Here is a 13,173-nt window from a genome sequence, read left to right on the forward strand (position 1 = left end):
GTTCTGAACCCCATTTTTTTTTTCTTTTTTTTTTGGTTTTTTGAGACAGGGTTTCTCTGTGTAGCTTTGCGCCTTTCCTGGAACTCACTTGGTAGCCCAGGCTGGCCTCGAACTCACAGAGATCCGCCTGCCTCTGCCTCCCGAGTGCTGGGATTAAAGGCGTGCACCACCACCGCCCGGCCTGAACCCCATTTTTAATTGGGTTACTTGTCTTCTGAATAGTCACTTTTTAGTTCTTTATACAGTTTAGATATTAGCCCTCTACGCATACGTATTGGTAAAAATCTTTTCCCATTCCATAGCTTGTTGCTTTGTCCAAATGATGGTGTTCTTTGCCATGTAGCAGCTTTTCAGTTTCATGAGATCCCATTTATTAACTGTTGGTCTTAGTGCCTGTGCTGTCGGTGTTCTGTTCAAAATGTCCTCCCCTGTGCCAGTGAATTCAATTCTGGGTATCTGCTCTTATGCTGAGGCCCTTGATCCTTTCAGAGTTGAGTTTTGTAGAGGTGAAAATTAGGGTTCTGTTTGGGTTCTTCTAGATGCAGCTGTTCAGTTTGGTCAGCACCAGTTGATAAAGACACTGGGCTCTCCAGTGTTTATTTCTGACTTCTTTCTCACAAATCAAGCTTCCATAGGTGTGTGGACTTAACGTCTGGGTCCTCAGTTTAATCCCATTGATCAATGTGTCTGTTTTTATGCTAATACCATGTTTACTACTACTACTACTACTACTACTACTACTACTACTACTACTACTACTACTACTACTACTACTACTACTACTACTACTACTATAGCTCTGTAGTACAACTTAAAGTCAGCGGTTGTGGTACCTCCAGCAATTCTTTTATTATTTTCAGGATTGTTTTAGCTATGTTGAGTTTTTTGTGTTTCTATATGAAGTTGAAATTTTTCTTTTCAGTTCTCTAAGGAATTGTGTTAGAACTTTGATGGGGATTGCATTGGATCTGTAGATTGCTTTGGGTAGATGGCTGACCGTTTTTACTATATTAATCCTGTTGATCCATGAACTTGGAGGAGCTTTCCTTCTTCTGGTGTCTTCCTCAGATTCTTCTTCAGTGCCTTAAAGTTTTTATTATAAAATTCTTTGATTGGTTTAGTTAATCCCAAGAATTTATTTTTTATGCTATTGTGGAAGGTACTGTTTCCTCAATTTCTTTCTCAATCTGTCATTTGTATATTGGAAAGCTATTGATTTATTTGTTTGTTTGTTGTGTGTGTGTGTGTGTGTGTTAATTTTATATTCTGCTACTTTGCTGAAAGTGTTTATCAGCTGTAGAAATTGTCTGGTGGTGTTTTTAGAGGCTTATATATATCAAATCGTGTCATCTGCAGAGAAAGATACTTTGACTTCTCCCCGTCCTGTTTGTACTTCCTAATGTAATAGCCATTGAGACAAACCACAGAAGTGAGCGTGGCTGACCGGAGCCTGCCAGAAGCTGTGTAATACACAGCTCTGAGAATGATGTCCCTGTGGATTACACATAAAATCATTAGTACTTATACCTTGTTTTGTAACCCTGTGCGGAAAACCTTTAGATAAGTTAACGAAGTAAATTGTTCTGATGGTACATGACAGTGTCTTTGTAGCTTGGAATAACTTCTCAGTAACGTTGTTTTTTATATTCAAAATGAATGGTCTCTACAAGTGCTTCCACATATGAGTGATACATTTAAGATATTAATTTTTATATTTTTGTTTGCCTCTTTTTAAAAAGAATTGGAAAGTGGATATGCTCATATATAATTGTAGTAAAACAACTAACCTTTTTTCCAGAAGTAAATGTACATGATATATTTTCTGGCTTTAAGGTGGTATGTGTTACCTTACCTATGTATTAATAAAAATACAGTGTTTCCACTTATTCTATTGGAGTTAACAGGTCTAATACTCATTCAATTTATGGAAAATGTGCCCCCAAAATATCAATTGGCGAAGCCCGTTTTCATTGTCAAAGTCAAGTCAAACTTAATTTTGAAAGAGAATTTAACATTGTACTGGAATCTCCAGAGACCTATACCCTAGAGTCATCTACAATATTTAGATCTAAAACTGAGCAAGATGGTGGTGGAGCACACCTTTAATCCTCACACTTGAGAAGCAGAAGCAGGTGGATCTCTGTGAGTTCAAGACCAGCCTGCCCTACAGAGATAGTTCCAGGACAACCAGGGCTACATAGCGAAACCTTGTCTCAAAACCAAAAAAAAAATCTAAAACTGATCAAATACCTCGCCCTTACAGAGTAGGCAAAGAACATGACAGGTATGGAGAGAGACGCCTCACCAGTTAAGGGTCAAGGGTCTTGTAGATCCTGGTTCAGTTCCTAGCACCAGCATGTCAGCTTACAGACATTTGTAAGGCTAGTTCCAGGGAATCTGTACTCCCTTCTGACCTCTAGGGGCACCAGACATAAATGTGTTGTAGATATATACATGTGCCGGTATAGTTACACACAGCAAATAAAAACAAATTCTTTTTTTTTTTAAGTGGGAAAAGAACAGATTATCCTTAGAAAAGGTTGAGATCTGTAAATGAGTGTTTATAATGCTCTGCATGCCCATGAAGAGACTGGGGTTATCCAAGGAGTGACTGTAGTCGGTCTACAGACCTGGGCATTGGTATATTTTCTCATATTATGCCAAAGGTGGAACAAATTGGATTCATCATATGTGACAATGAAGAAGGGAATCATTTTTGTCTCTATTTTTATGAAATATATGTGTGTGGTTGATTAATTCCTTTGTAGATATTTGATTGTTTAACATTACTACTTGAGTATTCTGTTCTTTTTCAACTTGTCCTTCAAAACAGGTGATAGCATTTCATGAAGAAAGGGGAAGAATGGCTCTATTTTTGGTAAACATGATATCTGCCATGAGTGTTGCTGGCCTTTATATAGGTCTGTCCTCTTCAGAATCATGGTCTTTGAGTTCCAAGAGAAAAAGAGGTGTCTCCAAAGAACTACATTCAGAGTCAACAGTTACCTTCACAATTAGCTTGTCCTAAGACTCCAACTCAGCATAGAATACCAAAATTTTACTGTGAAATAGTCTAGAAGAAAGTACCATGTCTGCATACCCCAGTTTTAATATATTGCCATTATTTTATTTAATAAGCACATACATTTTTATTAATCAAGCCAAATAGCAAATTTGAATATTAATGATGTTAAGTATTATAGAGTTCAGTTACAGAAATAACCCATGGAATTAGCCTGAACTCACCTTCTTTATAAAGAAAAAGTGTGTGGGAGTGACAAATTGTGAGTGGATCACGGTATCCGTTATTATTATCACTAAAAATCAAAGCAGCTGGCAGTGGTGCACATCTTTAATCCCAGCACTTGGGAGGCAGAAGCAGGCAGCTCTCTGAGTTCAGGGACAGCCAAGGCTACACAGAGAAACCCTGTCTAAAAAAGTTTTAAAGAAAGAAAACCAAAGCATATGTCCCTTTCACACAGTCAAATAAGCAGAATATATGAGTGATGATGGACACAAGTTACAAGGAAAAACTTAAGAAAAGTCTTGAAGTGATTTTAAATGGAGCGGGCTGTTTTTACGGACAGATGTTATTTTGTTTCTTTGGATTATCCATGACTATTACTTTCTGGAAGGTAAGGCCAACATCTACCCAAAGAACGTAGATGCCCACATCTGATTTCTCAGTCTCCTCATGCCACCATGCCAGAGTCCTTTGGCTGTCATGAAGTGCAAACAAATACCTCTCCTTTAACACAGCGGCTGCATTATGCTGAAGCTCGCTTTTCTACAGAGTACCTAGAAATTTGAAGGATAGGTTCATGGTGTATTTTAAAAGTCGTGAAATTAGTACTGCTGAGGAAATTTAATTTTATTTATTATGATACTAGTAAATTTGAAACTGGTTAAGTTTTGCATTATAATTAATTATTTTCCACCTTTAGGGCTGCATTATTTCAAGAACGTTGTGCTGGTAGGATCTCTGCAGGATCGCTATGTTCCTTATCATTCTGCCCGCATCGAAATGTGTAAAACAGCTTTAAAGGACAAGCAGTCAGGTAATGAGTAAACAGATATTTCAGCAAATGGTGTCTGAGTGAACTAGTCCCAAAATATGTCACGCAGTCACATCTTTCCCTTTCCTTCCTTTTCCTCCTGTTATCTAAGGCTGGTCTTCTCCCTCTCCTGCTGCGTGAGCTGTCTTTTGTGTGATGAATGCTTCTGCATTCCGCTCTCTGGAATGGACCCTGAGCTTTGGTTCCCTCTTCATTGCTGGGCTTGGTTGTTAGGGTGGGGCCTGTGCTTCATGCTTGTCTGTGTATCACTTAGGTGAGGATGGCAGCAAGGACCGCCCCTTTGTAATGCCAGCGAGTGGTCTTGGTTCCTTTGCCGCTTGTTAACATTTAAGTCGAAGCTAGTTGAAGCTGCTAGTCAACCTGAGTCTTGTTTGCTCGTGCAGTTACTAAAGCCCAAAGACATTTCGTGGTTTTTACAAAGTCACTGTTGACAAATGCAGGCTTAAAGCAAGAACCTGGGTCTTCTGCCTCCCAGGATTGTCTCAGCTCCTTTTTTAAACACCTGGTCCTTTTGTTCTTGCACACTGTGACAGCAAACAGCTCCTTAAGGTAGGGCTTTTAGTATTCCACGTGTATTGGCGGAGTCTAGCAAAGGTACTCCATTTCACACTTATTGTGACATCAGAATAAGTTGAGCCTACATAAGGGAAACGTACAAAAGATGTTCAGATGGGTAGTCAAAATGATATAAATGTCTTTTAACTGAGATTCTGTGCTAAAAGTCTTCCTTTTTAAACATACTTTGAGAAATAGCATGGACTCAGAAAGCCAGTTTGGCTCCCAGTGAGCTAAGAGGAAAGAAGGGCGTGAAAAGGTTTGGTTGTAGTTTTTCTGTTGTTGTTTTGCTTTCTCTTTTGTTAACTTATGTGTTATTAGTCTCCCCAAATGCCTGTCTCTTTGTCTTTATTCTTCTGTATACTGTTTCCTTCTTGTCATTCCTCAGGACTGCATCCTACTGAAACACAAAGTCTCCTGCTTCCCTGGACACATTAGCTACCTATCCATTAATGATAAGGAGTACATAAGCATTATAAACAATATTTTACACCTTGTAATAGTATACTTATATATGTACAAATGTGATATGTCTAGTCTTTGTCTTTTTTGCTTAACATGACCTTCTAAATCCATTGTAAGAATTAACTAAAAAAGGAAGGGAGAAAGAGAATAGAGCTTTGTATTAAAGCAAATTCGGAGTTTGTCTGTTTTGCATACAAAGAAGTGGATTTTGTTGTTGTGACATTTTCTTACATATACATTGTGCTTCGTTCTTATCTATCCCGCATATACCCTCTTCCTCCCTCCTCTCCACCCTTTATGGTCCCCTTCCTCCCCTCCAAACAGGACCCTCTTCTCTTTCTGTGAAAGACTTATTCCATTACTCTCATTCTCTCCCCTCCTCTTCTGACCTCTTCTCACCTCTCACAGTCCCCTTTCTGAAAAGGAGAGTAAGGAAATATGGTGCATATTCAACTATAAAAAAGAATGACATCCATGTAAGTGAAATAAGCCGGGTTCAAAAAGAAAAGCACCATGTTTTCCTCTCATATGAGGGGTCAAAAAAATATATGATAGAGAGCAAGAAAAGTGGAGGAATCAAATTTTAAATTTAAATATATGGTGTAGAGCATGAAAAATGCTAAATAACCACTCAGACCACAAAAGCACTCTTCAAGCCAGCTCATATTGTGCTGACAAGAGGAAGTTGCTGTTCTTTGTCAAAATATTGTAGAAATGTTATCTGCCATACAATTATTTTTAAAGTATTTGCTACAATAGAACGTGTTTTATTTTACCTTATCAAAATATTTTATCATTATGAGCTTATTTTCTTTGCTTAGCAAATTATAAGTGACTAAATTTAAAGAAAACTGCGTTATATGCATTGTTCTGAGTTAAAAATTGACAAAAATAGTGTATAATAAATTTGAACTGGCCAGGTAAGGTATTATGATTACTAATATTTCCTATAAAACAATCTCAAAATACTAGCTGAAGAAAAGAAAATCTAATGATTTTTTTTTTGCCTTATGTCAAAAAAATATAAATTTTATAAATTAGAGGAAAGTTGACAGGCTTTTTCAGTTATGCAAATAATTTTCCTTTTTGTCTGCTTTATAGGACAAATCTATTCAGAAATGATCCACAACTTGCTTCGCCCAGTTCTGCAAAGCAAAGGCTGTAACTTGGTTCGATACAATGTCATTAATGCTTTGCCCAACACGGCTGATTCCCTCATCGGAAGGGCTGCGCACATAGCTGTTCTGGATTCAGAAATATTTTTAGAGAAGTTTTTCCTGGTTGCTGCCCTCAAATATTTCCAGTAGGGCAGAGGCATCATTAGAGACTTACCAATTACCTCATTCAGCAGCGATTGAAATAATGTATTATAGTGTGTAGATGTTAAGTTCCAAGACATATTTATACCTTTTTATATGGAAGATAATTTATATCATCCATGTATAGAGCCTTTTAAACATCAACTTTACTTTCTAGGTAATGTGGCTGTGCAATATTTTTTTAATTTTATCTTTTTACTTTTCTATTTTTCATATATTTTGCTACCTAAGTATTCAGTGAAACTTTGAGCCCACATATGTGTCTGATCATTTATTATTGGCTTCCACAATCCTTATTCAGACTACATCACATCAAAGGCCGTTATTGCTAGAATAGGATAGTATTTTAATTTTTCTAGTTTGGGTCTTTTAATGGATAATACATTTTACTTTTAACACTTTATTCTGTTTTAACTGGAAGTAAAATAATGGCTGCTAAAATGTATTTTTGAAATCAACTCCTTTAATCCTAAAATACTAACTTTACATTTGCTCAGACCGGGTGGTTCATCCATGCCAATGTTTTAAAAGTTTTCTATGAAGTCATTATTGTTGCTATTTAACATGTGTCGTGCTTATTAAAATATTTTTACTGGTGATTTCAACATTATTTCTCATACTGACTTTTATTACTGGAACTTTTCTTGTTCATTAGGAGCTTATAAAGATTTTTGAATGCCCTCTGCCTTGATTTGGTTGGAATTTTGTTAAATTTAGTAATGTTGCTTGAATTTTCTCACAGCAGGTCTTTAACCCTTTTCATAGAGTTCCTTGTATGTAATAATTAAATGTTGAAATTTATGAAATACTTTTATGAATTTAGATAATTTTTACATACTATTAAAGTTTATCGAGCTACAGAGTCATGTAAATAGACTTAAAATTGAGAGATGATTAACTTTACATGTTTGGTGATACCGATGCAGATGTTTTTTGATATATGGAGATGTTGAGTCTTTTGACTTTACAAACGGTGCTGAACAGCATTCACTTCACTATTTTCCCCTCCTGTTTTACTTGTGAAAATAATAATGTTCTATGGGTGGATGGAAGGTCTGTTTACATTCACCAATTGTAGTGGACAAAGGTTTTTGTTAAGTCTGTATTATGTATAATTGGTGCATGTTTATTTTTAGTATGTTAATTGCCTCTGATGTTAATAAATGAGCAAATGCCTTTCTGGAGGAATAGCAGTAACATTTGTAATGCTTTGCTTACTCTTAGAATATTTGGATATGCAGCAGTGTCTTGCATAATATTCTGTCAGCAATGGATGAGTTGTACAGTGACAAATCCATTCAGCCTCGGTGTGTCATAGGCTAATACCATCTCGGTTTATATAAGAATGCCCTGATACTGCACAGCACCCAGATCTCTTCTTAGAATGTGTCCCCACCGTTAAGTGATAAGCATGGCTGCCCATGCTTTCATCCATTAGTAGATATACTAATCATATATATCAAGTACTGAAAAGAATTTCACTTAAGGTTTTTGATAATTATTTACTTTTTAAAAATTATTCAAGTTTTTTATGAGTTGAACTAAGCAATAAATATACCAAAGGAATTATAGCTGAAAAATATAAATATATCCATTATCACCCACATATTTTTGCTACATATTTTTCATGTTTTATAGGTTGGTTCTCAGTTTGAAATATCATGGATCTTCTAAGTTTAAATACCTTCTGACTTGACAAAGGCCTCATTCATAATCATATAAATCATATTTAAAGGAAAATTGCCCTCAGGATTGTAGTTCACTAGGTTTTGGTCATTTCAATACTATTTTAAAGGTTTTGGTGATTGTGGTTTAAACTGTAATGTTTAATTTCTGATTTATCAGGAAAACTATCATATATCATTTACCTCAGGTGGCATTATGAAAAAGAAGGGACATGATTATCTGACATGGTACAGTTGGCTCTTTTAGTGAATCTTATTGGTGTATACCAGTAATAGTTCTTAGTTGCAAACAGGAAATGGTTATGATTAACTTAACACAGAGTAAAAGAATTTATTGAAAGAATAGCAGATCCCTCAAAGAATTGGTGAAAAGACTAGAGAACAGGATTGGAAGACAAGCCAGAGGAAAATGTGGTCCAAAATCCTGTCTGAGCTCTCACCTGGAGAAGAGTGAGAGAAGATGGGTATACTTGCTGCCAGAGGCCTGTTGAAGACTGGCTTTCAACTACTTCTTCCAGGTTCAAAGTCTGGTGGGAGTGTCCCACTGACCAGGGTTGTTTTGTGCCAGTGCTAGGGTCATGAAGGATGACAAGTGTATCTGACCCTCTGAGTTTCCAAAGTAGGAAACGGGCAAATTCTAAAGATAATCCTGCTTTTCTTGCAAAGTGTCACTTTTTAGCTCTGTGAAGACCTATAGGGACTGTGTGAGTATTGTGGCCCATTGAAGGTGTTTAAGCTTTTGAAACAAAAGTTGGTCCTGAGCCATAGCATAAACAGATGTCTCTGTATCTGGAGGACCTTGGACAAATTCTTTGATTTAAAACAATCATTTAAACCTCATCTCTAAGAAAAGACAGAATGGTACTGATTGCGCACAAAACACAATTTTTATTTTTTATTTTATTTATTTTGTGGTGCAGGGGTGGGTTTTGAGACAGGATTTCTCTGTGTATATTCTGGCTGTTCTAGAACTCACTTTGTAACCAGGCTGGCCTCAGACTCACTGAGATCCGCCTACCTTTGCCTCCCAAGTGTGGGGATTGAAGGCATGCGCCACTGCCACCAGGCTAAAACCCAAAGTTTGATCTTTTCCCTTGCAAATGTGACCTTGCCAGTGAGACTTGCCAACTACTGTAGTGTGAATTCTAATTGGTCTTAATAAAAAGTCAAGAGTCATATCAGGGTGAAAGCTGAAAGATCAGAGAAACAGAGCAGCCAGCCACTAGAAAGACTTCTTACCTCTAGGAATCCTCAGATTGAAAGGGATGAGCTCCTGTCTCCACCTCATCTTATCACTTCCTGTCTCCACCTCCCTAGTGCTGGGATTAAAGGCATGTGCCTCCCAAGTACTGGGATCAAAAGCATGAGATCCCAAATGATGGGATTAAAGGTGTGCCACCACTGCCTGGCCTCTAGTGGCCAGCTCCGCACTCTGATCTCTAGGCAAGCTTTATTTGTTAGAGCACAAACAAAATACCACCACAAACTGCTCTCAGGGAGAGACAGAATCAGTTTCCTAAGTCTTAGGACTAGGTTGTCCAAAGACAACTAGGTTGTTGTTATGTTCTAGTATGAATAGAAAAAGTGAGTAGGGGCCTGGGGATGTAGCTCAGCTGGGAGTGTGCCTGCCTAACAGGCATGCTGACACATGCCAGTTTGATCTCAGCTCTCAGAAGCCGGAGACAAGTTCATGGCCATCCCTAGATAGTCAGTTTGAAGCCAGCCTGGGATATATGAGACCTAGACTTAAAAAAAAAATCAGTGAGTATGACACTGTACAAGTTATGGGCCTAGTTTTTTTGTTTGTTTTAATTAATTTATGTGTATTACTGTTTTGCCTGCATGTATAACTGTGCACTACTTGTGTGCCTGGTGCCTGCAGAGGCCAGAAGAGGGTGTACAGTCTGAGGAACTGGAGTTTCAGATGGTTGTGAATGGCTTTGGGGGTACTGTGAATCAAACCTGGGTTCTCTGGGACAGCAGCCAATAGTGCCCTTAATTGCTGAACCATCTCTCCCTGTGGACCTAATCTTCAAAGATCTTGAATACCTGCCTCCCAGCCCACCTCTGCCATTGCCTGAGACTGTCCCGTGTTAGCCTGCAAGAGGATGAGGTCGGTACCATGAGAAGAGAGCCACAGTGTCTCAGTAGACAGGAAGCTCTACCAAGAAGCAGAGCTGTGCCAACCACTATGAGACCAGCAGGAGCAAGCCCAAAAAAGAGTGCTCCATCAGGGTTCATTCCAATCCAGGCTCAATCTTAAACTGGAAAAGTTCCATCGCAAATGATGTATTTTAGGAAGGCTTGGTATGCTTACCAGCTAGCCAGTAAATAATCCAGTGCATATAGAATGCCAAGGCTTACTTGAAATTACCTTCATAAGAACTCTGCATGTTAAATACCAGTTTCCCTTTTCCTTATTTTAGTGCTAAATCCTGTTAGATTATATTTTAGTTCTAGAGTAGTGATTCTCAACCTTCCTAATACGACCCTTTAAAACAATTCCTCATGTTGTGGTGACCCCCGACCATAAAATTATTTTGTTACTATTTCATAGCTGTAATGTTGCTACCATCATGAATCATAATGTAAACATCTGATATGTAACGTGGGGGTTGTGACCTACAGGTTGAGAACAACTATTCTAAAGAAACGCATGTAGACATGTACACAGGTTTTGGTGCTAGTGATCACACGGTACACCACTAACCACAAGGCTTAGTAACAACTGTATTTAATAATTTCGTGCTGATCACATTGAAGTAACATTTAAATATATTGAATTATTATTATAATTGAAGTTGAAAAGGGAGCCATTAATACTGATGCACCAACCATATAAAATGAGTTTGGTAATAGCACCAATTATAAAGCATCAGCCAAATGTGCATGCCTATAATCCTAGTTGCCAAGGAGGCTGAGATAGGGTAAACAGGCCTTCCTGAAATACTCGAAATCCTGTCTCAAAAGCATGTCTGAAGCCCTGGCTTCAACTCCTAATACCACTAAAAATAATATCAGATTTGTGGCCCCTCTTTTGTCTTTCACATCCACTGTTCTCATCAACTATGGATATCCTTTGTTTCTTTACTGATCAGTCTAAAACAACAAACTGGACCTCATAAAGTTAGGACCCTAACCATCACTTTATATACAATAATAGTCTTAGTTACTGTTTTTTTTGCTTTGAAGAGACACTATGACCAAAGCAACTCTTAGAAAAGAAAGCATTTACTTGGGGAATTGCTTAACAGTTTTAGAGAGTGAGTACATGATCATGACAGGAGGCATACAGGCGTGGTGAAGGAGCAGCTGAGAGATTTATATCCTGATCCATGGGTCTCAGGGTTACACTGAATCTGGCATGAGCTTTCAAAGCCTCAAAGCTCACCCCAGCAACACACCTCCTCCAACAAGGCCACACCTCCTAATCCTCCCCCAAACAGTCTACCAGTTGGGGACTAGGCATTCAGATATGTGAGCCTATAGAAGCCATTCTCATTCAAACCACCACATCCCAGGCCCTGGCCTCCAAAGGCTTATAGCCATATCAAAATGCAGAATCTCTTCAGTCCAGCTTCAAAATCCCCCATAGTCTTTGAGTCTCAATACTATGCAAAGTCCATGTCTCTTGGGCCTCAAGGAAGTCTCTCAACTGTAACCCTATGTAAAAGCAATAAGCAAATCACATAGTCCAACATACAATGGCCCAGAATATACATTACTGTTCTTCAAGGGAGGCAAGGGAACATAATGAAGAATCGGCAGAGCAAACTCCAAATCCTGTCTCTCTGTGTCCTATGGCAAAGGACTTCGGTGACTCTTCTTCCCTCATCTTTGCTGACTACAACATTCTCTCTCTCGGGCCGATTCTACAGTTTTCCTTGACAGGTTTCCCACAGCTCAGGCATCTCCAAGGCAATCTAGGCTTCACCTTCACAGCTTCATGAAATGGCTGGTCTCTCTAGGCCTCCATGCAGGGACTCCCCTGCCACAAGCGTGGCCTCAGTGGCTTTTCTCAGCTGTGGAGGAAGATTCCATAATCTCTTTTCTGTATCCTGGACACCAATGCCAAAAACACATGACCCAAACTGCCAAATTCTGTTTTCTGGTTCTGGAACCTGGCCCCTCCTTGAATTATATTTGCATAAACTTTCCATTGTTGATGATTTTCTTTGTTCCTTAAATTTTGCTTTAGATACTTTTCACAAGTTGGAAGCTTAGCTGGATGGAGTCTTGCCCTGAGGCAATCAGGCATTCCCATCATTCCATTTTGAATCAGGCCTTTAAACCTTTTATGTCCTTGAGCACGGGGCTTGGCTGTAACAAGACGTTCCCTGGTGCTCTTTTGCTCCTCAAACTGTACATTTTGTATTTCTCTTTACGTCCTAATCCACAAGCAGAGGATGGCACTGAGCCTGGCATGGGCTTATGAAACCTCAAAGTCCACTCCCCAGTGACAACCTCCTCCAACAAGGCCACATCTCCTAACCCTTCCCAAAACAGTCCACCAACTTGGCACTAGACATTCACATAGAGGAGCCTATGGGGGCGTTCTCATTCAAATGCCACAAATGACTATGGTAGGAAAAACGAAAAACGACATCTGTAAACATGTATGAGCCAGTGGAAATATAGTATGGTGTTGTGCCATCTTCCTTGATGAGAAACTATTAAAAAATACAAATTCTGGCCAGGCATTATACACACATCAATGAGAGACCAAAGGAATGATTCCACTCATGTCAAGACTGGTAAACCAGGTGTTAATATTCTGATCCGCCCCTTGAAATCCTGCCCCTTGGCTCCTCCCTGCGTGTAAAAGGAAAAACTCCGCCCCTTCTCTCTCTTCTGCTTTCCTCCCATGAAGTGTGCACCCTCATCCTTTTCTCTCTCTCTCTCTCTCTCTCTCTCTCTCTCTCTCTCTCTCTCTCTCTCTCTCTCTCTCCCTCCCTCCCTCCCTCCCTCCTTTCTCCCTTCTCTCTCCCTCACCACCACCACCAAATAAAACTCTTCACTGAGCTCTGTCTGTCTGCATGGCATCTCTGTCTCACCTGCCATGGGGCACCTTGG

At 38.9% G+C, this 13,173-nt stretch overlaps 1 protein-coding gene across 8 annotated transcripts in view; it reads left to right on the forward strand.

Annotated features, from left to right (window-relative positions):
- Fam135a (family with sequence similarity 135 member A) overlaps positions 1–7,608 on the forward strand; it is an 83,936-nt gene extending 76,328 nt beyond the window's left edge. For all 8 annotated transcript variants that reach the window (XM_052745275.1, XM_052745273.1, XM_052745277.1 and 5 more), the window contains 2 exons: positions 3,945–4,058; positions 6,198–7,608. In XM_052745275.1, coding sequence (XP_052601235.1) covers positions 3,945–4,058; positions 6,198–6,403 — 320 coding nt within the window. In that variant the 3' untranslated portion in view covers positions 6,404–7,608. The remainder of the gene's footprint in view (positions 1–3,944; positions 4,059–6,197) is intronic.
- Positions 7,609–13,173: the final 5,565 nt, after the last annotated feature.

This window comes from Peromyscus californicus, unplaced genomic scaffold, assembly GCF_007827085.1.
Source record: "Peromyscus californicus insignis strain IS unplaced genomic scaffold, ASM782708v3 Scaffold_19__1_contigs__length_69161282, whole genome shotgun sequence".
Classification (NCBI taxonomy): Eukaryota; Metazoa; Chordata; class Mammalia; order Rodentia; family Cricetidae; genus Peromyscus; species Peromyscus californicus.